The sequence below is a fragment of the Plectropomus leopardus genome, chromosome 8 (genome assembly GCF_008729295.1).
Source record: "Plectropomus leopardus isolate mb chromosome 8, YSFRI_Pleo_2.0, whole genome shotgun sequence".
Classification (NCBI taxonomy): Eukaryota; Metazoa; Chordata; class Actinopteri; order Perciformes; family Serranidae; genus Plectropomus; species Plectropomus leopardus.
Genome location: NC_056470.1, coordinates 27,211,040 through 27,237,473, shown reverse-complemented (window position 1 = coordinate 27,237,473; position 26,434 = coordinate 27,211,040). Strand labels below are relative to the sequence as shown.

Genomic DNA, 26,434 nt, shown 5'->3' with positions numbered 1-26,434 from the left:
TTGAGGGTTATGTTTTGCGATGCCCTCGGGGCTGTTGAAGGCTTAAAAACGAGCTGATAAACAACAAGCTGTCTTGTTTGCTGTGGTTGCAGATGCGTTGAGTTAGCAGTTGACGTCACATTTCCAAACTGTGTGTTTTGTAAATAGCACATTAAGTGAAGTTTGGGAAAGAGAAGTTCAAGTCCAGCTGGTGCAAAGATCCCTCTGTAATCTGTTGTTTTGCCCATTGGCTCTTACACAAGCTGGCAAAGTAAATCATTAATATTTGAGGTGTATCAAAGTTTATTCAGAATGTGTATAGATCTCAAACCAATGCTTACATATGCACCGTTTTTAGACAATTATGAGAAAGAGCCTGGAGAAGTCAAATCTGTATTAATGTGTCCATTTTGTAAACCCACCATGAAAAGGATCATTTTTCAGTCTTTAAAAACAGATACTTTCCCCCCCTTTAGACCATTTCATCCTAACAAAAGCTACAGTACGTATTGAAGACCCAAGATGTTCCCCCTTGAGGTCTGTGGCCCCCTCAGGGTGCTCCAGTGAACTCAGAGCAGTAAGATCATCTCATTATGTGTGATAATTTAGGAAATCCCTTGGGACAAAAAACAAGTTAAAGAAACCACTAATGCTCATTTGAATGCAAAGAAAAAAAATACGACTTCAGCAGGTTAAGTAAATGTAAGAGGTTTACTTTACAGATTTAAGGGACACAATTAATGATTGTTTATATTTTGATAATTGATTGATCTGCTTATCATTTTCTTAATGACATAAGTAAGTGTTTGGATTATTTAGAGTCAGAAAATGGAGAAGAATGCAGTGCGTAAAGAACACTACGTGTTTTGTTCGACCAAGGGTCCAAAAGTCCTGAAGAAAAAAATAAGAAAAGAAAAGCAGCATATTCTCCCACTTTAGAAGCTGGAATCAGGAAATACAAATACTGAAACAGTTAATCGATTTAGGGCTGTAACCCACAATTTTCATCGATAATGAATCTGCTGCTTGTTTCCGTGACCAATCAATTAATTACTCAGCTTTTTAAAAAACTAGAAAAGTGTGAAAACACCCTTCATGATTTCCTAAAGCCTTGACTTTGGCTGATTATCAAAAGAGTTGCATATTATTTTTCTGTCAGTATCAATTGATTGGCTTTTAAATGTAAATATAATTTCCGCAATGAGGAAATCTTTAACTGACAAGACTTTGCAAACCGAGAGCCAACTTTTTCAGCTAGTAAAACTGGGATTTTTTTATTGGAGCAACTTTTACTTTGTCTTGTGAACATAATGCCCTTAATGACCTCAATGTTTCTATTCTTATTATATGTCTGTGTGCATGTGTGTGTGTGAGAGAGAGAGGGAGAGAGAGAGAGACAGTTGTATGGGGCTCCTACAGTAATCCTTTGTACAGTGTGATTGTTTCTAATTTTAGACAGTAACAGCTATCACTTTTGTGGATGTGTGAACTTGATGCAAAAGATGTGAACAGACAGATAGAGACAGAGCCAGTGGGTGTCTGTAACAAAAATCTTGTTTTCCTTGAATGCACAGACTGTAGCAGTGGTTTTCAACCTGGTGGCCTGAACCCCCCAAGGGGTCATAGGATAAATCTGAGGGGCTGTGAGATGATTAACAGGATTGGAAAGTAGAAAAAAAAAATTCTGCCAAATGAATTTCCCATACTCTTAATCTAATTTCTCTTACTTTTCCTAATCGTTGCGGGTTTAGTAAAATAAATATGATTGTTATAATGATGCTGACGTTGTATACTGATTATGTTGATGATTATAAAAGACAAAAAAAGCCCACATTTAACTGAGAAGCATATATTTGATGGAAAGCATAACTGCCAAACTCCAAATCAGGCGTTTTGAAAATTAAATGGACACCTGTACACAACTCCTCTGTAACCACAGTGAAGAGGAAGAGTTTTACTGATAGTGTCTACATGTAACTGAAGTAGATGTGTCTGCCATTGTGTATAAGCGCATGTATAGTGGTGGTACAGTAAAAAAGTATTGAGATTTTCCCTGATCGTCCTGTTTTTACTTTTCAAAGTTTACCAACTGCCATGTGAGTGTCTGGTTAAACATATGGGTGATTGTACATTAGAATGAGGTAACTCAGGTGCCTGTGTCGATGTGAAGCATAAATTTGTAATGCAGTGTATTATTTCTGTTGTTTGCTGCTATATTATTACATTTGACTGAATTTAAAAAGAAAGGTTAAGTGTAAAATAATATTAAATAAATAAATATTAGCCTGTTGTAGTCCCACAAGTCTTCTTTCAATACCTGGGGTTGTATGTATGACATTGATACGTATGATATTTTCAGAGCCTGGACTCTGGCTGCATGGATTTACTACTGGCATCCACAGAAAACTGACCAGTATTTGAGAAAATTGCAAAATTGCTCTCTGCAGATAAGTAACCGAGATTGAAAATAATTATTAGATCATGAGAAAATTAATAAAGTTACTATTTTAGTCAATTAATTGTTATAATTTTTTTTTTTTTAAATCCAAATTTCAATACATTCACTTCTTTCTGCCTCTCAAATAAAAATATTTGCTGCTTTTATTTTGTCTTCTTTGACCTAAATCTTAATCTCTTCGGGGTTTGGACTGAACAAGTAATTTTAACATGTTAACTTTTACTGTTTTCTGGCATTCTATGGACAAGCAATTGACCTAACAACAGAAAAAATAATCAACAGATTAACCAAAATAATCAGTAGACTGGAAAACACAGACTATTAAGAGAGAAACAAAAACTACAAGAGGACAAAGATATAATAAAATAATATGTTGAGATTTACTAAACTCAGTATTATCACAATTGTACCAGGTTAAACTCAACCTATATTCAGTCACAGTTTAGCTGATAAATGGAACAGCTCACTCGTCCTCACGGTTTGTTTAGCCGTCATTTACGCATGTTAGTGCAAATAACTGGATTGCTCACTTATGGCTTAAGTATTATCCATCTGGATTAGGTGCAAATACCCTGCAGCCCACGTTTGGTCAGTCTACTTTCAGGATCAACGTCACTGTGGCCCATAATGTATAAAACATATCATTTGCAATAAATTGCTGGATTTGCAGAGGTTGGTTGATTTTTTGTTGATGGTCTAATTACAGTGAAAATTATCTTTGAGATACTATTATTTGTAATGATAATAGTAAAAGTAAAGGACTGTAGTATTGAGGACTGTAGTTACCAACATTAATGAGTCTCATTGTTTTGCACTTTAGCCCAAAGCATAACATGGTTCTAATGAGTAATTGACGTGCTGTTAATGTCCCCCGTCAGTGCTGTCAGTTTTACAGCCCTGTAATGACATCATACCTGAATGATTGATGTACCCCTCACATGAGTATCCCCCTGCAGAACAATGATAATGTCTCTGAGCATTCAGTAGAGACTCTGAAAGGGTCTCTGTTCTGGTCAGAAGTGGAAAATTGTAAAGACAGAAAAGACAGTCAGGTCAGGTAACCTACTGTTAATATTTCAGGGTTTCCTACATATTCATATATTTGTGGTGTCTGGCAACAATTAAATCGTCTCCCAAGACATACTGATTTTATATTTTTGGAGCTGGACCATTTAATTGGAGCGGTATTGGAATATATACACCGTTCAGTTATTGGTGGCACCGGGAGCGCAGAGCATAATCTGGGCATAGAAAGGGCAGTACAAGGCAGAGTACAGTGGAGATGAAACTTAAAGTTTAATTGTCCAGTAGTGTTGTACTGGACTTAAAATTATGCCAGTTGAATCAGCTTTTGCTGTTCAATATAAATATTGACGATTTGTTTTGTTTTCCATACAAACTTATGTCTGAACGGGCACACCTGGATGTTCAGTATGATAGCGCCATTAATGTAACACAGTAAACAAGCTCACGGTGCTAAAAACGGGTCGCACATGTGCAACAAAATTTTTTGCCAACATTAGATATCAAACAAAAGCCAGAGACTCAAGAGACGTCAAGTTCACCACTATTAAGCAGAATATCTATCATCTCTCCTCCTCTGTGCCGCTCTGTGTGCTGCATGTCTGCAGTGCCCATTACCAAAGAGTAGCATGACAGTAGAGGACTCACTCTGCAGCAAAATCTGGGGACCAAATCTTTACAGCACACTGCCTGACTAGCTAAAAAAACAACAACAACAACAAAAAGACTACTCGACTTAAAGCAATCTCAGTCAACTGAGGTTTCTCCGGCTGATTATTCAAAACTCCAACTTTCGAGGGGCAACCCTATTGCGCTTGCTCTAAAACTTAACCTCTACAGAAGCTCCCCCATTCATTCATCGATATTATCAGCTCTGAATGGATCGACAGATCAATCATCCATGACTCAAACTACTGAAACTGCTGCAGAGAGAAAAAAGAAATCATGTTCATGGTCCCGCAAAAACATCTTTAAAGAGGGGGCAAAGAATAATTTAAAAAGGGAAACACATACAAGGAACAGTGCCAGGGAGAAACCACCCCATAAGAGGTTTGGGCTAAGCCCCCAATGTCCTAGAAACACCCCTGTGTAGACCTGATTTTTGCAAGGCTGCTGTGACTGGATATGCCTGAGCAGTCAGTTTCCACAGATATTGAGCATCCATGCTCAGCAATAGATCGTGTCAATGCATTTCTTTCTTTTGCTTAGGCTCCACGTGTTATAACAACCATTCATCTCAGCTCTTGGGTGCAGTGTGCAGACTGCAGGGTTTTTTCACAGAAACAGAGGAAATGTCAGCAGTAGCTTAGCGTTTGTCTAGAGCCTGTGACCTCCACAGCTCTGTTAATGAAGCCAAATCCTCTGAGCTTAAGCAGAACAAATACATAAATGTGTAAAAATAAAGTAGCTGAGGGTGATATTTGTTGCTGCTTGATTAAAAATGTCATGTAGAGACACGTGGAGAGGCAGGCTGCACACACATGGATGTAAGAGAATTTATTCTTTGTGCTGTGTGGAACTGCGAATTTACGGCAAGCATCCACAGGGTTAAAAAAGTGGATGCAGCAAAGCAACAGCCTCGGGCAAGTTTCAGTAAAAGAGGTGGCCCTGCCAAACAAAGGCACTGACTGTTAGCAGCACATCCTGACATCAAGTGATAAATTCAGATTTTACATAAAACAACACAAATTTGAAAAAGCTCATTGTATTTCCCTGATGTGCATAACTAATTACTCTTCTTGGCCTTTAAAAGATGAGCAGGATGTGTTTGTCCTTAGCAGGCTCAGTCTTCGGCTGCAAGGAAGAGGGACCCAGCCAAAGCATTTCTTAGTTTAGACAGATGTTTTGTTTTTAAATTGGGCAGATCAGTTAACTGTAAATGATGCTTAAGCTACTTGGATACCAGCCTTATGAGGTATGTTCAAAATTAAAGTTATCGTTTATGGTGAAGAGTTGTTTTTTTAATCGTATATGGGGAAAAATGACAGTATGAGGCGTAATTCTTAAAGCCAATATTGTTGTGTGATTAACTACAACAGTGCTGATGTATGTCCATATTATGGATCTATATTTAATGATGATCTATCTACTGTGTCGTTATTTCACAAACTACAGAATCTGTCAAAAAAACTCTGGAAATATACAGATAGAAGGTTTAAATATAGACTCCAAATGTGAGCTGGAATGCAGCTGCAGTGCTCCATTTAAAATGAGTTACAGCCTGACAAACACCGTCTCTGAAGTTTGTTTACGTGCCCGCAGTAGCTTTTCCGGATCATTAATGCTGCGTGAGGATTAATGATCCACAGAAATAAAATTAATCCATAACCAGGGAGTGTAGAGATGGGTGTGCATGTAATTTTTGCTGCTTAAAATATGTGGACTATAAATGCAGAAAAGCAGAACGTAGTAGAAAAATATGTAGAAATATTTTCGTACTGGGAGACTTTGAGATAACAACACTTGACAGCATCTCAAATGAAAAATGCATAATGCATCGACGGATTTGAACTGCCAAGATTATTTTAATGTTTTAGAAAGCACTGTGCAATACTAGGGACAGGCTTTGAGGTATACACATCCCAACATCTATCCTGCCATTAATACATATTTTTCATCTCATTCATCCCACTTTACTTCTCTGCTCTCTTGCACTTTTTCCTTCTCAACCTCCACCAATAGGTCCAGACTCACCTGGAGAACCCAACCAAGTACCACATCCAGCGCTCTCAGCAGCAGCAGGTCAAGCGGTACCTGGGAAAGCTTGGCTCTCAGGTGTTGAGCTTGCCCTGCCACAACCAGTCCTCTGACCACGGGGGCATGCCGCCAGGGCCGGGCAACAGCGCCCCCAACAGCCCTATGGCCCTACTGACCCTGAACTCTAACTGCGAGAAAGAGGTGACTGCTTGAGACTTGTTGTCTCTTACTCAATAACACTCTGAATAAGCCTTTTTGTGATCTTATGAGACTTATCTGGATGACCTTCGCCTTTTATGTCATCTTGTTTTAGATGGATGATGTCATTGACGACATTATTAGTCTGGAGTCCAGTTACAGTGATGATATCCTCGGCCTGATGGACCCAGGACTTCAGATGGCTAACACGGTGTGTGTGTGTGTGTGTGTGTGTGTGTGTGTGTGTTCAACGAGCTGCAGCTAGTTGCTGTTATACTACCAGGAAAACCAATCATCTCTAGCTGTTTGTGGAAATGTGAAGAAATAGTTACACATTATTGAGATTACATCCTGGAGACTTCTCGGCACTTTAAGGCAGCCAGCCTCAGGGAAGTCACTGCATCCAGTCAAGAAAGAGCCCCACACATAGGCCCCTTTGACCTTCTGTGACCCTGAGTCCACATATGGGGACATTACATTTTGTGTTTGCTGGACCTGATACTTTATTCTGCTTAACATAGACCCGTTTTCTCATTTATGGACATTTTTTGTGCCATCTAGTGTTAGCAAAAGCAAAATACACAAATTAGTGTAAAAGCGCACTGCCTCTCTTGTATTGGGGTGTCAGATAGTAGCTCGGCTCTGCTATGTTCACATTTCAGAGAATGTAACTAATGTTTTCTGCATTAATGGTGTATTATTTCACACACATGCAACCCATCTGTCTGTCCCTGTGTGTGTAACAAGCAGAGTGTACAGGCATTTATGCAGGTGCATCTAAATAATGGAAGGAAAAAAACTGCACCATACTGACTTCAGAGTAGATTTTCGTTGGTCAATGGCACAATGCTTTCTGCTGCCTCAAAAAGCAATAGGCGAACAATACGCCTGACCTCCTCAATTAAAGTTCCAGACACCTATGGGTGCACAAATAGACACAAGTACATTTGCTATGTACACAACGGGGGCGCTGACAATGACAACTCGGTTATTCTGAAACTAGCAGTGACAGTAGCACTGTGCTGTGTGCCGCTTTGTGCTTGATGCAAGATAGGGTCCTTAAAGTAGAAAACTGTTCCAAGTTATTGTGCAAAAAACACATTACAAACAATGCAATGTTTTGTCAGTCTGTATGGATTTTCCTTGCTCCATGCTGTCCTTTTTTTCTATAGAAACAGGATGTCACACCTATTGGCCTTTCTGAAATGCTTCTCAACAGCTGGCTACAGTTTGCATGAGGACACATTACATGTCACACACCACACACAAGATTTCCAAGTTTGGAGACTGGAGCAAGAAAAAAAAATCAGACAGAGTTGAGAATGTTGAACAAATGTTGCATTGTTTGTAATTTTGTTTTTGGAACAGCGATGTTTAGGCATGGAAATTAACCGTTTCCACTTTGTTACACACTGGTGACTCTATTGTGTTATACAAAAAAAACAACCAGTGTCCCCATATGAGGACGTTGTTTATTTCACTGACTACTTCCTGTTCAAAGACAATGCTTACTTTTCATACTTATCAGGTCCTAATAATCCAAAGTAATAAGAAGAAATTAAAAATGCCTCAAAACAATGCCTCGGGTTTCAGGAGATAAAACTATAAATTGTCATTTTTGCACATTGCTTTTTACACAGAGAAAACAAACAAGATATAACGTGTTTCTTAGTGAGTGTTAGAGGTGCTGGCATGTGATTTTTATTTATTTTTTTACTTTTGGACAGAGCAACTCTAGGCATTTTCCTTGTTAACCGTCCCTACACTAAACAAACCAGGTCTTTGCTGTTGCTAGATATTATAGACAAATAAGCTTAAGTTCCAAAAATTCTGACCCTTATTTTGCATTATATAACATCTGTTTAACTTTTCTCAATACATTTCTCAATACATGTTTGGTCATCATGCTCACCTTGTACTGCTGATTAGAAAAATGTCTTAACGTCTTTGCTGTGTCCTCTCAGATCCCAGTGAATGCTAACCTCATGGACATGTACGGAAATCAGGGTATGTCCCAGCAAGGTCTGCCCATCAGCAACTCCTGCCCTGCCAACCTGCCCAACATCAAAAGGGAATACTCTGGTAAGCAGGACAGGCAACACAGCAAGAGACACACACGCTCAAACATCTGGCTTCTGTCATCAAGATATAACAAATGTTTTCAGAGCTGTCAGCTGTGAAAATAAACAGTAATATCTATTCAGCTTCTCCATTGTAAGGGAAACATCGGGGCTCTCATAATACATATGAAGCTTTAGCCTCTGTGGCTTTGTGCAGCTGATAATGTTATGTTTTATAAATAGTCAGATAATCCTCTTCTGTGTGGGGATGTTTGTGCTTGACTGACATGTTTTTCAATCTGTTTGTATCCATTCTGCACATTTTGATATTGAAAACATTATTTATCCCACAGTTTCACAATCCCCGGCCATCATGCATATGCTGGATAAATCTGGATCCTGCGGTAAATTTGACAACTATCAAAGGCCTGAAGGGTTCCCTGTTGGTACGTGTGTTTAATGAACCTCGAGAACATTTTTGATGCATGCAGGGCACTGTTAATTATATTGATCAGTTAATACATTTTCTCCAGAAGCTGAGGTAAGAGCGATGGCAAAAGAGAGGCAGAAGAAGGATAACCACAATCTGAGTGAGTTTTAATTGCACTTTAATTGATCTTAATTACATATACGACTCTATAAATATGACTTTAAACTACTTAGATGTGTTTATGGTTGACATACTGTCATTTTTTTTGTTACACTTTAAAAGAAAAATGAATTTTCAGATGGTGATTCATCAGCTCATTGTGGATTTTTGTTGTTTGTTTTTTATTCTGTAGTTGAGAGGAGACGACGGTTTAACATCAATGATCGAATCAAGGAATTGGGCACTTTAATTCCTAAATCCAATGACCCGTAAGTTACTTATTTTATTCACTCTCCATTTTTTAATAAGGTATTTCTTTGAAGAGAGCATTGATATATTTCACTTTTAGTTCAACTCCCCATCAGAAAGGGACGTCTGTATGGGAAATACTGAGTTTAAGACTTGGATTATATCACACGATTCGTGTGAGAGTTTGTCAACTAAACTTTTTAAACTGTTTTCGTTCATGGTGGAGGCATGTGAGAGAAAGTAAATGTAACGTAGGGAGAGTAACTGATATACAAATGGTCATTTAGGGGTGAAATATACCTTTAGGCTCACTAGCCTTTTCCTCTGCCCTTTGACCTTGCCTGTGGCTGGGAATATCCCAGCAGTCCCTTTTATTATGTCTATCCACACATGGTTGTTGTGCTAAACCCCAGCTGGGTACTCCACCCTCACATAAGACTACATACACACAAACTCAGAGACTGCCTTGAACAAACAGACCTGTCTCGACTAGTAATTATGATAGATAATTCAAATAAATGAGAAAACGTACAGCATATTTGCTTTTTAGCATTAGAAATATTTAATACTTACATTTATTGATAACTCTTAACCTGCATTCATCAATATAATTGCAAACAAAAACAGAAGGATTTGTCTACACACCACTTAAAACATAAAAACACCTCTCGGCATAATTTTGGGCTCTATAGTGCAGAATTTCCCTGTTTAGTCTATAAATATCGATATTGCTTTTGCAAAACTTTCATTGCGACCTTTAATTCTTCAGGGAGCTCGGGGTCATGCTTATGACTGCTTGTGATCTCAGTGACCCCCCTCTGTATACGTTTACGATGTAGCATTCAGTTCTGCTAAGAACTCAGACTTTTAACTGCTGGTCACCTCCGTGACCTCCAGAGCAGCTTTGCTCCTTGTTCCTGCTCATTAGTCTCTCTTGGACGGCGATATTCGCCAGCGTGATGAAAAAAATAGACACTGTAAATCTTTAGGAGAAACTTTTTGAAATAATGACTTAGTATCTCAAAATAATGAGAAACTTCAGGAAGTTGCTTGTCATTATTTTATGAAAGCTTATTCTGAGTTAAGTTAGTCCTCACTGAGATACTAAGTCCTTCCTTTGTTCTTATTTTAAGATAAGTCATTACTTTTTTATATGTTAGTCCTTATTTTGAGATACTTTCTCAATTTTTTAAGATGTCTTTTTTTTGGATAATTAGTCATTATTCTGAGATACTAATTCTTTGAGATATTATTTTTGAAATAATTAGTCTTTATCGTGACACACTAAGTCATTATTTTGAGAAATCAAACCATTACTTTGGGAAAGCTGCTTATTTTTTTGAGATGCTAACTCATTATTTTTAGATACTAAACTATGTTTAGGTTCTAATCCATTATTTTTGAGATACTTACTGTCATTATAATGACAAAAGGATTTTTTTTCCATTGCACTGGCAGAAATTAGTTACTATTGTACGGAGTAAAATGCTAAGTGGTCTGTAATAGCAGCCTGATTCTGATGAAACTCTATAATCAGATGCCTGTCTGACGTCAAACCTACAGGATCTAGCAGGCTGTATATAAAATATACAAATAACGTCTCCTCTGTGATTTTCAGGGACATGCGCTGGAACAAAGGCACCATCCTGAAGGCATCAGTAGATTACATCAGGAAACTACAGCGGGAACAGCAGAGGGCCAAGGAGCTGGAGAGTCGCCAGAAGAAGCTCGAACATGCCAATCGACATCTGATGTTGAGGATACAGGTAAACTTTTATGACATCTAATGTTCGGGAGGTAGAGTCACAGAGTTGTGGAATTGCACCATAACCGTTCATTTACATGATTCCTTTTTTACTGTGTCAGGTGTAAACAGAAAGGATTGTCTGTGTGATGGATAGTGTCTCTGCTAATGTCACAAGAAAGTACTACACTTTGATGTAATAAGTCATGGCAATAGCCACATATTTGAGGAGGGAGAAAGCTTGTATCTATTAGACATGGATTGCTTGATCACATTGTGAGTTTATGTCACAATTATTATTTAGAGCAACAATATCAGGGGAGAAAAGAAAAACTTTTTCTCGGATGGTCAACGAAGAATCCTAAAACTGATCAAATTCTTGCTGAACAGAAGTCGTTCTTTTTAAAAAGGCAGCCCTTCCTGACGGGTAAATAAATTGAAAGTGAAACGTATCTATGCTTTCCTAAACCAGACTGTAATTTTACCTCACTGAACACAGTAACTGCTGTCTACTGCAAACTCGATCAGTTACATGTTTGTGTTAACTGTGTGACTTTTGTGTTTAAAAGGGTTAGTTCAAATTCACCAAAGTCAAAAAATAACAAACTAACTGATCGAGGCAGCAGTGGACCAGCAGCTCCTGTGTTCAGTGAAGTAAAATTACTGTTTCTTTAATGGAGTGTGGCTTTGAAGAGAGTTTAGATAAAGTTTGACTTTAAATTTAGTTCTCCATCAGAAAGGAAAGGGCTGTCTGTTTGGCAAATGCTGAGCATATAACTTAATAATGAGACTTGAGTTATACTGCACTTGTTTACCAGGGGCGTGCAAAAAAATAAATGTTTTCTTCACAAATTTACGTGACATGGGACAAGAAATTGATAAACAAATAATCATTTATAATCAATTAACTTGGAAAACTCTGGATTAGTTTATTGTATCTTCATTCTTTACCAACCATTAAGTGGGTGAAACAGTACAGCGATGTGAGACTCATCCTGACACCAGAACTGAATATTGATTTAAAGCTCTATATTATCACAGAGAGGGAAACTTGTCAATGTCTAACCTGTCTAAACTGTGTGTGTTTGTGTATTTTTGTGGTTTGCAGGAGTTAGAGATGCAGGCGCGAGCTCACGGTCTGGTCATAACCTCTTCAGCACTCTGCTCTTCTGAACTTGCGGCTCGGTCCATTAAGCAGGAGCCCGCTTTGGAGGACTGTCGCCAGGACCTGTACACACTCCACCCTCATCACCAACACCACCCAGCCTGCACTCCAGAACCACCCAGTGCCCTGGAGCTGAACGAAGGCCACGCTAACTTCCCAGAGGGCCACTACAGCGTTCACGGCAAGCCAGGCTCCAAACTCAACGACATCCTAATGGAAGACAACTTATCACCGGTGAGAGGGGGGGACCCTTTGCTCTCATCCGTCTCCCCAGACACCTCAAAGGACAGCAGTCGTAAGAGCAGTGTAAGCATGGATGGAGATGAGCAGGGCTGTTAGCACCCCCTACTGGAAGACACCTCACCTGCATCTCCAACCGTCTCCATCCTGCTGCAAGTGTCCCTGTCCACAGCTAACACACTCCCAGCTGCAGGAGAGGCTTTCTGTTTGTGTCATTTGTTTGTTGTTTTTTTTTTTTCTCCCCCACCGGCGTTTACATGTATTGAATCTTTTCCATTCATGTTTTTTTTGTTAGTTTATGGCTGATATCTTTTGTTTTTTCAAGCACTCAACCTTGATTTCAAGGACTGATTACAATGTTTGCTTTAATCAATACTTCGATGACAATGAGTTACAAAAATAGAAGTTTTTATATTTAAAAAAACAACTCATCTTTGGATAGAGGCTAGATTATGTTTATTTCTATTGATTCCAAAGAATCTAGGGAAGTTATAAATCATGGTCAGACATGTAGATATTTTGTGTTGAAATGAACACTGCTTTTTAAATCACTAGCAATAATAGTACAAAAAAGTCTATTTATTACTATAGTGCTTTACACTCCTTGTGTCTTAGATTGAACTTGAATGTGCCAATGCCTTATTAAGATGTGTATACATCAATGTTGTATTGCTATGCACATTTTTTGGCTGTTAGCTGAGTCTTTTGCAGTCTTCCAGTTGAAATTTCTTCCTTGACAAATATTAATCATTTGTAGAATTGATCTTATTTATGTATCTTTGTAAACAGGACGTTAAGTAAACATTCCCCCGAAAATGTATTTATAACAAGGCATTTAAAAAAAAGCCTTTTTGAAATAATTAATGATAAGTAAAAGCACATTAAAAATAGGAAGCTAAGATGTCTTATTTGAGAAAGTTAAAATTTAACAAATGCTGCATTGGTAATGGCTGATTTTAGGCTTTTATTCATCGCCATAATGAGCAAGAAGCAGCACAATACTCTAGTAACAAGAGAGAAAAGTCAAGTTTCACCATACTGTTGTAACGTTTAATCATCCATTGTTGACTTCTTTGCAGTGTGTACCAGATATACATTCCTCACTGCCAAAAGCACGGAAATACTTTTTTTAAAAAAAAGATTTGTTTATAATGCAGTCTCAGAACAAGTAAAATCTTAGCACAAATCAAAATTAAAAAGCCTATTGTAGCTCTGACACACGCACAAGAAGCTGATGATAGATCTGATTGTTACATAATTCTATAAATCTTTCATAGATGATTACTGCAAGATGAAGATTAATCTTTTTTTTTTATTGTATTCTTGTCTGTAGTGTTCAGACTAACATAACTGGTAAAATTGCTACTAGTTTAGCACACAGTGTAATACTTCAGATACAAGTGCTGAGTTTTTATAATTGTCCATCCATTTCCTAAATTATTTTCTTTTTTTTACACCACTGTGGTGACATTTCACTTTCAGGATCTTTTTTTTCCATTATGTGAACATTTATATTGCCAAGGAGTATAAGGAGACTGCTTTGGGATTTTGTATGAAATGCATGACATTGTCAAAACACTGGAATGACCTCTGTAATTTGAAACGTGGTTTGTTCGCCTTTTTTTTTTTATCTAAGCATTAACTAACTATTGTATTTGGCTTTTCAAATGCATACAGAATGATGTATGAGATTGTAGATTCTTTATGGTGTACAGTTGTTGTATATTTCAGCAGCTTGTTTTCAACAGTTGTAGCAAGTATGCCTTTGTTAATAACTACCTGCCATACAATGAGAGCCCTCTTTCAGCACAGCCTCCATTCTGTTAAACTATGCAATGGTTGAAGTTGTGCCTGCAGAGCAGCGTCATATCTCGACAATGTGACTTCCTTATGAATTAGTCTAAAACAGTGTCAAAGTAATTATCTTTATAATTGATTTAAGTGCCTTACAGTCGTTTCTGTTACCCTGGTGATGTGAGAGGAGTTGTACACAGTGATGCAAATTTTTGGTTGATGTTTATACTGGTGTTTGGTGCTTCGTGGATTAACTGAAGAGTGCCAAAGTTGTTTAAAAAGCAGTAGGAAAGGGCTGTTTGTCAGTACAAGATAACACTAAAAGTCTTTCAGAGGTAAGAACTACAAAAAATAGCTTGATAGTTTGAAATGATGGAACCCCAAAGTGTTCAGTACTAAATAAGGCATAATGAATAAACCACAAAAGTATATACAGTAAAATATTTAAGTAAACCAATGAATTTTAAAATAATTAAATTTTTAAAACACCATCATTATCAATAAATGTTATTTCATCATTATTATTTACTTATTTACAGAGTTTTATTTATTTAGTTTTTTTCCTTCAAAGTGCCCTTTTCAAAATTCTGTTTTTACATAATGTATTTTTCCCAGACACTTTTTTTATTTCAAAATATTTGCCACCCCCCCTTTATTAAAACATTTACCACCTATTCATTACACATGCAATCACTCGATCCCATAGATATATAATAATACTAATAATATACTAATTATAAAACCTAGCGCCATCCTCCCTAAGGGCTTAACAAAAGAGCACAATAGGAATAATTCCTAAAACTCGGAAATGAGTTAGCAGTTCAGCAATCCTGGTTTCCTCGCCTCAGAGTCAATGGGTTTTGGTTAGATGGTGGTTTGGTTACATAAAATACGTCAGTGACTTTAAAACTTTGAAAAATGAGACTGCAGAATGTCATCACACCGAGGTATGCTGAATGCGGCTTTACAGCCTCAGAGTTGTAGCACTGTGAGGTCAAGCGAACATTGTGTACTTCCTTTATAGCTTAACCTTAGCTTTTCAGCCCTGGCAATTACATGTATGTTTTAAAAATCCTAAAACTGGTGTTAATTTTTGAAGATTATCTTGCTGAAAAAAAAAACAGTTTGTTAACCACAGAGCTTATTTTCTGCAATGATCCAAATTCCAATGGAAAAATCCCATAGGCTTTTTGACAGGGAAACCAGGGTAACGCTGACTTCTGCATCAACCTACAGAAAAACATCATCCCTTGGGCACTCTATAGTCACAAAATTTAGGCTTCTGTTAGCCAGAGCAAAGAAAATGCTAAGACTAATACTGTTTGGTTGTTATAGCCAACAGGAGCCAGCAGACTGTTTTTTTGTCTGTCGAGAGGGTGGAGGCATGGAAGAAAAAGTGACATTTTGAAATGAAGTGTCACTGCGGAACGTGCAAAGAAGAATGATGAAACAACATTTTATAAGTAATAACTTGAGTTCAAATAATTTATTTAATAATTTTCCCATCACTTTGGTCTAGAGTTGAGCTGAACAGAGCAGAAAATATCACAACTACAAGCTGGATTGCCATTTAATGTTGTACAGACATTCATGGTACTGAATGAATCCTAATTATTTTGGTGATTCCCTGACTTTTCATCTAACGCCACCAGCAGATTGAAACTTTTGGCAGTTAGTGAAACGTCTTGTGCCTCACAAAGCTGCTGCTAGTGTGGCTGCAGACTCTTAATCTTGTAATATTTTATTCATGTGAGTATTTATTTCATACTGTCTTACTTATTTATTTAATAATGAACACATTGGGGCGGCTGCTCATTTTGTTTCATCTTTATTAAGGTCAAATTCTCCACTGAAGGCAGTGTTTCCAAAGTTGTACTGATTATTCAGCATCCTTTTCAGACTAGTATGAATTTAGTTTAAAGTGATGACTGCCAAAATGTGTAGCTAAAATTAAATATACAGGACATTTATATAAATAGAAAGTTTTAACAGTTTAGTTTAAGTACCTCTTATGGTGTTTATCTGATGTAGTTACAAGCAATACCAACATGATGGCAATTAGGCAATAAGTAAAGTTCAGGTGATTAATGTCTTTGGCAAACAGTATCTTCACACAAAAAATATTTCTACTTAAAAGATATCTTTTCTGGAGTTTTCAACTGCATCCCACAGTCTTCATTAGCAGAAGGAAATAACAAGTACTGTTGTTAAGACCATGAGATGTGATTGAAATCCCAGTAATCCCAGTAAGTGGACTTGACGTTGATTTTTTTTACAGCGTCAGTGGACTGCAGAATGGCCTTTATTCACCAATAGTGCAATACACACAGGCCTGAAACACTGCCCTGTGACTGAACCCAGATCAGCTTTTTTTAAAGATATAATAGATGACTCATCTTCACCATGAAATGTGACAGGTTAGAATAAACATCAGCATCATGCCTGAATTAATTTAAAGCCATCACTACGACTGATTTCTCATAATGAATCTTCCAGCTGTTAATTGTTACGGCACATTATGGGTAAACCACTGACGAAGAACCATGTTAGCTCAACGTAGACCTCCTCTGCTCACTCTCATTCCTGTGGTTCAGACAGACAACGTTCTCTGCTGATGTTGCTACTGTTCTTATTGTTACAGTTTATATAAGATGAATGTAGCAATAGTTACTGTATGCACTGGTTTCAGATTAGTGAACTCAAACTCATTGGTACTCAATGTGGAAACTATCTTGTGAGAAATATTAAAAAGTTTTATTTGAATGTTTGTAGAAATCGTGTTTTTATTCCTCATAAACTGCATTATAATGATTTTCGATGTAATCTGCTAATGCTAACTTTTTTTTAAAAAAGATGTTTTTATCAGTACGGTTTACTTTGAGGACATTTTTTATATTATTACAGCAATGCTCTACAACAGGGGTTTCCAAAATGAATGGAATGGGGGCCGGATTACATCATGTGAAACCACCTGCGGCCAGCGGCTTCTTGCATCAAATGGGTCATTAAAGACAAAAAAATTAAATAAATCACGAACAAATGAGGCAAACAACAGTTTCATCCTTCAGTGAAAAAATAGTCAACTTTCAGTCCTCACCATCAACTTCACACTTCTTTGCTGCGGCCATGTCAGCTGCCTAGCAGGAAGTGTCTGCTGTTAGGTATAATAAAAACACATCAGTTCTGCCTGTGTAGTTCCTACTTGATGCATGTCTACAAACAGTATGACAGTCCTGCCAGTGTGAGGTGAATTTAAAAATACACTGCTCTATTAAATAATATTTTGTGTCGGGCCACATATATTATACTTCAGAAGTATATCAGACAGCCAGAATTGGCCCCCAGGCTAGACTTTGGACATGACAGCTCTACAACATTGTCATTTATAGTCTGTTTATACCCCAGCCAGTGGCATAACGTAGGTATAACAGGCAGCAGTACACACTATCGAGCACACAGACGCATAGCAAATGATGCCTCCACTATCGATATACGCATGGGACTCTTATCAGCAACCACAATATTATCATAGAGTACATTTAGTAATTTTACATCTATTGTTATTGTAATATGACATGTGCCTGTTTCCATTATTACTGTGTATCTCTCCCTCTCTCTCTCTTTCCTTTCTGTCATGATTGCAATTCAACTGTTATTTACATCTATTGCACGTCTGTCCGTCTCAGAAGAGGGATCCTTCATCATCCTCTGCCACTCTTCCTGAGGTCTCTTTTTCCCTCCTGTTACAGGGGTTCTTTTTGGGTTGGTTTTTCCTTAGGTAATGTGAGGGTCTAAAGGCAGATTGATGTCATATGCTGTAAAGCCCTCCAAGGCAAACCGTGTTTTGTGATAATGGGCTTTATAAATAAAACTGACTTGACTTAATTTAGTGTGAATTCTTTTTTTAATAAAGGATATTTCCAAGGTGGCAATCTGCAACACTTGCTGTTCTCCGCCCAACATATTGTTGGATGTCCTGCTTTCTTTAGAGGCTCCACCACCCATCCGGCCCTAGTGCAACCACACTGCCTGCACTGCCTACAGTATTATTATGCCCCTGGTGCCCACAGAAGGAGCTATATTTGTTGCCATTAACTATAATGTAGAGTGTTATGAAGAATATATATTAGGTGTTTATGTACTATCAAATTATATTGATATACTATACTACTATATACTGCTTATCAGTGGTAAAAGGGGGGTTTAAAGAGGCAAGAAGCAGAAATATGTTCATCAAGTATTTTATCTTAAGAGAGAATTTATGTTTTGCCTGTTTTTACTAAACTCAAAAGGGGCAAAAGATTATTTACAGATAGGTTTTCTGGTCAATTATTGTACCTGCACATCCCAGTCCTGTGGATAGAGGCATCCTCCGAGAATCAGCAGAGAGCTTCAGATGCTGTATGAGGGATTTCTGCACCAGGGACAATGCAGTGTGCAGTCCAGGTGCCACACACAGTGCACTCAGTGTCCTCTCTCCTCACTGTCACCAGCCCCCTCTGGTGGCCAATTCACACCATGCTGGTCATGTCGATGTTGAACTCCTCCCCAAGAGGCCGCACTGGCATCACTCTATGCAGTCAGAGAAGATGGAAATGTATGATGGTTATATTTTCATTTTGGAGGAAGAAAATCATCAATACATGTTCACTGTTAAAGTGCTTACACAATATCATAAATGATAAGATGCCATAGCTCAGTTTGCAAGCTTTGAAGAAAAGTTTGGGGGTTCTCAGCTCTGTACATCATCATAGAAAGATGTAGGTAGAGGGGAGTGAGCTCTGTTAAGCTTTAGCAAACAAGTGCTTTTGTCACAACATGCTTGTTTGGTGATTACTCAAGATCCCCTTGCTACAGGACTCATTTGCATTAATGTGCAAACAAGATGAAATTCTCCAAACATCAAAATCAATGACAGCTCCTCAGAAATATGCTAATGCAATTAGCTGTAATTAGCCTTGGCTGCCAAGGGATGAAGCCTTGTCAGTGCAATATTAGAATCAGCATCAAGAGACTTGTTTTTGATAGGTTATCCATTTCAAACATTTGACGGCATACATTACTTAAATCTTGTTGATAAACTTGCAAGAAGGGAGGATGTCTTTGTTGCTGATGCATTTAAGTGCTTGGTGAAACAACTACTGAAAGTACTTTTTTAAAAACTTGTGCAAATAAGACAATAGCTGTGGCACACAAATTATACACTTGTGTGCACATGATACAAACTAATCAATATTCAATAAAAGAAAGAACCAGATTCACATTAGCTTGCTAATTATCTCAGTTTATTATGTGTCTTTTGTGTTTAATTTCTTGACAGCAGTGCTTGTCAATACAAGACTTTTAAACTGTCGTCTGTTGTTTGAGCACAAATGCACTAACAAGAAAATTGGTTTCTGCTACCATCTACAAAAACATAATTCTGGTCTCAGCACACTAATTTTTCTTCCATAACAGCAGGAACTGCAACCTACAAAATTAATGCTTAAAAATCAGGAAACCAGTTGTTCATAAGTTCGTGCTTGCAGACCATCAGAAAAAAAACTCCACTGATCAATGATCACACGATGACGAGAACCTTTATGGTCTCTGACTTTCCATTAGAGCATACTTTTACTCTTAATAGGTCAAATAGGCTTAATTTAAGTGTATTTTACTGATAAGACTTCAGTACTTTAACTAAAGGTCCAGTGTTGAGGATTTAGTGTCATCTAGTATTGAAGTTGCAGAACAAAAATTTCTCCCGTGCGCCAAGCATGGAGAACTGCATGGCTCGTGCAAAAATGTGAATGGCCCTGTCTAGAGCCAGTGTTTGATTTGTCCATTCTGGGCTACTGTAGAAACACAATGGTGAACTTTTAGGCAGAAACGCTTCGTATGTTGATACAGACTGCTTATTTTAGGAAATTAGAACACAACAATTCCTATTTTCAGGTAATTATACACTAATGAAAGTAATTCCTGCCAATAGGTGCCCCTAAATTCTACACACTGGACCTGTAAAGTGAAAATCCATCTTTTGTACACAACATAGTCTGTTTACAGGTCTTTGAGGGTACTAACACTAATGTAAAAGAAGCTGTATAAAGACTTTTTCTGGGAGCTTCTTGAAATCTGGGGCAAGTTTAGCCTCAAACGTTATGCTCCGTTTGTCTACAGTTTCCCAATTGAACGACATGCTTCCTCAAAACGATGTGAAATGGTATGAAATGGGCTTTGAGGTATGTTTTCTCCCGTTTGTTGGGCATGTCAGGTGTTACCCAGCTGGCAGTGACACGTATATAAAGAAAGTCTAGCAGACCTTTACCTTATTATACTACTTAGGCTACATGCGTTTTTTATCTTTCACACTTGCTTTGATATTGTAAAGATACATTTTCCACGCCAATAAAGTCCTTTGAACTGAATTGAATTAACACCACAGTGTGCCTGTGTGACACAACAGCGTGTTCAACCCACCACTGCTTCTGTTTAAATAAACGTTTTGCTACATTTTGTTGGCGCCTCAATTGCCTCAAGTGATGTCACATGAGTCAGCACAGGTTGGGGTCAATGGTGCATTCGATTTGAACTGGGATGTCAAAATTCCCAAGCTCCCAGTTGGAAATTATAAATACAATGACCTCTGAAGTCGGATTTTCGACTTGGAAAGAGGAACTTCTCCAGCCCCTGCCTCAAAATCTAAGATAAAGCTGTAGTAATATACTGTTTGTCAGAGCGTCTGTCTTCTTTATGTCTTATTTAAAACTGTCACACACACAGTATTGTCCAACTTCTATCTGTGGACATGTTGCTATGAGGTCTGCATGCTCAAAATACCAAGTAAAGCTTTGTTATCAACTAAAAAGAACCAAAAATGGCTAACCCGGCTGGTACCTGATTTTCAAACTTGTCTGGTGTGACGTCTTTCCCAGCTCTGACTGCTGAGGTAAGTGAAGTTACATCACTAAGAAATAAAAATAAAAGTCAGGGGTTGTAGAGTTAGAAAGAGGCGAGCTTACCAGTTTTTCTGTAGTCTGCTCTGTTATGTTTCAGTTTCAAAAAGAGGTCCTAAATGCATGAAAGCAGGCAGGCAGGCAAGAAAACTAAAGGAGCAGGCTGAGGTGAATCAAAGTAAGAAAAAAACTGCTTAAACTAAACTGAGAGGAAAGTGATATGGCATGAGAAACAGGCAGGCAATCCCACAAGGAGCACAAGCAACTAACAACCAAGGCACTAATGAACTTATGAAACACAGGTGTGACAGAAAACAGGCCGGAAAAAGACAAAGGCAGGAAGTGAAAGACGACATGACTCATTCATGAAAACAGGAAAAAAAATTCAACAAAAACCCCAGAGCTCATGACATGCTCCTCATCCCTGAGGCTAGCAGCTGGAGGCAACATTAGCCGCTGCTAGCATAACACGCCCTTTTGACGAACTGAACAGTCGGGGCCAAGGTGCATTGTGGGTGATGTAGGCGCCAATTTTTTGAGAAGGAAAAAGAATATATGGAATACAAAAGAGGATATCTTTGGTTCTGCGAATAGATAGATGGATAGACAGATACTTTTATTTGACATTTCCATATATTGACATAACAAAAGTGAATATTTCAGTGAACGTATGCTTACATTACATCTATAGTAGGAATTTGTTGAGACAGGACAGAGGTGGACTTTTTGCGAGTGTTTAAAAATGTCATTATTTAACTTGTGGGATATTTAAATAACTATCCCTCAAGCGTCTGAAGAAGTGAAATAAATTTTACTTTTTAAATAAATTAAAAAATTGATTAAATAAATAAATAAATTTAATTAAATTAAAAACTTGTACGCTACTTTTACTCAAAGGTAGACAATATACTATGTAGGCTACCAGTACAATGGTGCAGAATGAGTCTAAAACCCAGAAATGAGTTAGAATTTTTGACTACTCAGTTCCCTTGTCTCAGTCAATGTTTTTTTATGTTTTTTTTTTGGTAAGATGCCTGAAATAAGGTCTATGCTTAACACAAGGCTTACAGGCTTTAATGTTTTGTTATACGGCATAAAATATGTTAGTAAAAACCCCACTTGTGAATTTATGTCTTAAAAAATGTGGTTGCTAACAAGTGGCTTAATGACAGTAAAAAAAACTCACCTCGACTAAAGCCTCATTGGTGGTGTTGACGTTAAGTCATGCGACTGTAGTCTAGTTCTTTTATAGCCTAATGTTAGCTTTTTACGTCTAGCAATTGCATTTACAAAAAATCTTAAATATGGTCAGTTTGTGAAGATTATCCAGCTGAACAAAATCTGTAAGTATTCTAAAACATTGGTTGCTGCAGATCTTATTTTTTTGCAATAATCCAAAATCTAATGGAAAAATCCCACTGGCTTTTTTCATAAGAAAACCAGGGTTTAATTGATTTGAATTTAATTGATGCAACAGCCTAAATAAATCTATTTATGTATTATCTATGCATTGAGAATGTAAACCTATTATTACATACTACAGAATAAATTATGACAATCAGTTAAAAAAATCTTTTAATGCATAATATCAATCCATTTTCCATTTAATACTTACCTTTTAGCATATGATAACTTTCCCGCTCACTTTGTCAAATCTGCATGCTTTCACTTGGCCCAGATTGAGTTCATTGGTTGTGAATGAGTTTTTATTTAAAAGCATGCTTCCAGATATCTGCTCTCCTAAATGTTTTCACCCACTCTGTCATGCTTTATGAGAGGAAATGTACAGGATGCCAGCGAAGAGGACGTGGCAGTGGCTCAATATACACACACTCCTGCACTCAGGATGTTGGTATTTGATTACTTTGCTTGGTGGGGCGAGCACAGTTACAACAAATGAGCTATTCTAGTCATTTATCATAACAACCAGCTCTACAGTGTTTCAGAGGTCAGCAGCTATGAATTATGTTGAGGAACATGACCTACAAATCATGTGAATTTCCACATCAGGCCTATACAAAACAACGTATGAATGCAGGCAATTTATGACATACATAAATGTGAATAGGATGAGACAGTAACTCTGTTGAGCATTAAAGTTGTTTGAGGTTTGTGTTTGGGGCGAACAGCAGAGAAGGAGTTTCTCAGCGATAGCAGACCTCTGATATCTCCATGGCCAGCTCTATAAGTTCTCCTGCGTCCTGACAGGAGCCGCAGCAGTTACAGTCCAGTTCCAGCTTGTAGTTGCAGCAGTCCTTCCCCTGCTGTTCTACCTCTCTGGTCGCTGTGACGTATTTGAACGAGGGAAAACACCGGGTCAAAGCCCTCTCACATGTATTTGGTAGGAGAACCATAAGCTCTTGGAAACGACAATGCAGACAGGCGAGAAGAAGTCCGGCACAGTCATCTGGTGGCAGTGATGAGGTAGGATAAAAGAGATCAAAAAGAAGAAATATTAATGAAAAAGCTTATCCTAAAATTACTTTTTTAGTTATTAAAAAACTTCCAAAAGGGACAGGTTACCCCCAAATCAAAAAGTACATATTTTTCGCTTCTCTTATGTGAAGTAACTGCCATGATTTTCTGGAAAGAAACGTTGAGTTTTTCAAATGATTTTTTTTTTTTTTTTTGGTGCTTTGAGCACCAGAAGCTGATTGGCATTTAGTTCAATTATATTTAAGAGAAGGTAGACATCTCTACGGCTGATATCTCCAGCACCAACACAATCTAAACTGATAAATATCACTATAGGTAACTGGAAAAATATATATTTTTGATTTTAGAGTGAAATGTCCCTTTAAGGACTTAAACACTACCTCCACTGTCGGGCTGGTTTGAATCATCAGAGGAAAAATAACTGCTGCTGTTCTTAAACTTGTCAGAACACATGGAGAAACTGGATCCACGCCATTCACTGCCACCTGGGGGATCATGGGGAGTGGGATCAGTGTCTGGTTTGTCTGATTCTTGCTCTGAGATGGTGCTCAGTCTGCACACCCCACTGGTGGATTTGCTGGTCATCTTTCTGGGTGGATTGTCTATCACTGGCTTGGTGATGCTGCCTTTAAAAGAGGAATGTATTTTGGAACAAAGTCATAAAAATGCAGCACTGGTTTTGCACCCAGTTCAGTCTCTGTTAGATAAGTTAGATCTTCTGTGAAGCAGTTTTAATAATTCAGAGCACCATTAACATGCAGTTTGTCAGGGAGGTGAGACTTGAAGTGTATAATGGAGGAGGCTTGCTCAATAAAACTTCAGCGAGGAGAGATTATTGATTTGCAAGCTTTTATTTGGATCTAGTTTCCTGGATTGAATCGGGCAGGAGAAAAATATACACTGTGTGAAAATATACTCCTCCACTAACATTTGGCATGCACCACATCTGTCAGTCACATTCGAGTTGTGACTAACAATAACTTCACCCATGCAGCCTGATCAGACATGGAGTAAACAACATCAAGAACAACATACCATCAGACACATGGTCCTCGATTTTCTCAAGCTCGAAACCATCCTGATCACTCACAGGAAGCTTTAAAGGAGCTGTCATCTTTTGCAGAGCAAAATGGAGATAATAGAGTGAGACACACATGCAAAAAACTGAATTGTGGCATTATAATTATCTAATTAACTTGACTTAAGACAGACAGCATTAAATCATTATTTCTACATCCTGATTTTAAGTTAAGTTCAAGAATCATGCCAGAAATGTTTCCCAAACTGAAATTAAAAATGAACAAAACACATATTCTTTAATTAATATGGCCAAGATAATTTACTTTTTACCTGTTTGTACTGGTTAAATCTCCAACAGTGTCATCCGCAGTATCTGCAACAGTGAACCCCTTGTGAGCTTGAGCACCTCCCATCATCATGCACACACCCACATTGTGAGCACACTCCACATCGATCAATAATCGCCAATCAGGAAGCACAACTACAGATCTATGATACATAATGTATGGAAGATGCATTCAATTACGACATTATGTTGATAAAAAGTCAAACCAAGCCACTTATCAAACACTTCACTGACAGATAATAACAATACAATAACATTTACATGAAGTGATCTTACCGCAGTTTATGATCTTGCCGCAGCCAATACTTATAACACCACAGCGATTTGCAGACCAGTACTGCATCTGCTGATGGTTCACAGGTGAATTTATAACAATTATTGAAGTGGGCATACCACAATACCACAGTGGAAAAATTGGCAGCCAGGGTATCTGCTTTCTTCCATTACCTTCCATTATGAGGTCATTATCGTTCACAGAGAGAAGTGGAGCTGTTATCAGGTCAAAACTGCACCAAGCCATAATTTCATTACATGAAACGCTGCTTACCACCAAGGACGTAATAAAACTAGAATTACAGCTTCGCTGTTGTTTGCCTCCACGAACCAGTTTAGCTGCAGTTAGTTACATCCAATCTGTGAAAGCAAGGATACTTCATACGCAGCTTCAACCAGGCAACAAAGAAGATCTATACAATCTGCAGAGTTTCAAGATTAAAGGCACCAATTCAGAATCTGTCGAAATGTCTCCTCTGCTTTTTCTGATGGCCAGAAAAGTGTTTTTCATCACTTTATTATTATAATATCCTTTTACACATTTGTGTGAAATTCTATCATAATTAGTTCATGAATTCTTGAGTTACAGCAAAAAAAAATGCTTTGTGAAGTCAGTGATTTTGACCTTCAATAACCAAAATTAAAATGTATTAATTCTTGAGTCCAAGTGGACGTTTGTGCCAAATTTGAGGAAATTCCCTGAAGGTATTCTTAAGATACCGCGTTCACAAGATAGTGACCATGACCATTGATCTATAACCTCCAAAACGGTATCAGTCTATTGTTGAGTCAATTGTACGTTTGTGCCAAATTGAAAGAAAAATGTCCTCAAAGTGTTCTTGAGAAATCGCATTTACAAGATTGAGACAAACTTGAGGCACCCAGTACATCACCTGGTAGAGCAGGCTCTCCATGGGCTGAGGTTGTGTCCTAGCTGCAGCGGCTGCAGGTTTGACTCTAACCTGTGGCTCTGCGGTGCATGTGCATGAAGGCAAAAAGCAAAAAAAAATATATATCTAAAAGAAGGAGATGGATGCAAGGTCACAGTGGATGTGACCTCTGACCAGCCTTAAATAGTTTGTCTATGAGTCAAAGTGAACATCTGTGACAAATTTGAAAAAAATTTAAAGTTTTTAAGATATAAAATTTACAAGAATGGGATAGACAAGGTCAAGGTGACCTTGACCTTTCACCTATAACCATCCGAGTGGATGTTTGTGCCAAATTT

General features: G+C 37.9%; 2 protein-coding genes across 4 annotated transcripts in view; one reads left to right on the top strand and one right to left on the bottom strand.

Annotated features, from left to right (window-relative positions):
- The window catches only part of LOC121947210 (microphthalmia-associated transcription factor-like), a 38,837-nt gene extending 24,157 nt beyond the window's left edge, over positions 1 to 14,680 (top strand). For 2 of the 3 annotated variants that reach the window (XM_042492150.1, XM_042492152.1), the window contains exons 3-10: positions 6,143 to 6,358; positions 6,471 to 6,566; positions 8,320 to 8,437; positions 8,769 to 8,861; positions 8,949 to 9,005; positions 9,198 to 9,273; positions 10,872 to 11,019; positions 12,106 to 14,680. In XM_042492150.1, the coding sequence (XP_042348084.1) occupies positions 6,143 to 6,358; positions 6,471 to 6,566; positions 8,320 to 8,437; positions 8,769 to 8,861; positions 8,949 to 9,005; positions 9,198 to 9,273; positions 10,872 to 11,019; positions 12,106 to 12,501 (1,200 nt within the window). In that variant the 3' untranslated portion in view covers positions 12,502 to 14,680. The remainder of the gene's footprint in view (positions 1 to 6,142; positions 6,359 to 6,470; positions 6,567 to 8,319; positions 8,438 to 8,768; positions 8,862 to 8,948; positions 9,006 to 9,197; positions 9,274 to 10,871; positions 11,020 to 12,105) is intronic. The other variant, XM_042492151.1, reaches the window with a different exon arrangement.
- An 8,595-nt stretch (positions 14,681 to 23,275) lies between these two features.
- mdfic2 (MyoD family inhibitor domain containing 2) lies at positions 23,276 to 24,681 on the bottom strand. The gene is made up of 3 exons (XM_042491338.1): positions 24,603 to 24,681; positions 23,948 to 24,193; positions 23,276 to 23,538 (listed from the first exon to the last, which is right to left on the bottom strand). The coding sequence occupies exons 1-3, from the start codon at positions 24,679 to 24,681 to the stop codon at positions 23,276 to 23,278; spliced, it is 588 nt and encodes a 195-aa protein (XP_042347272.1).
- Positions 24,682 to 26,434: the final 1,753 nt, after the last annotated feature.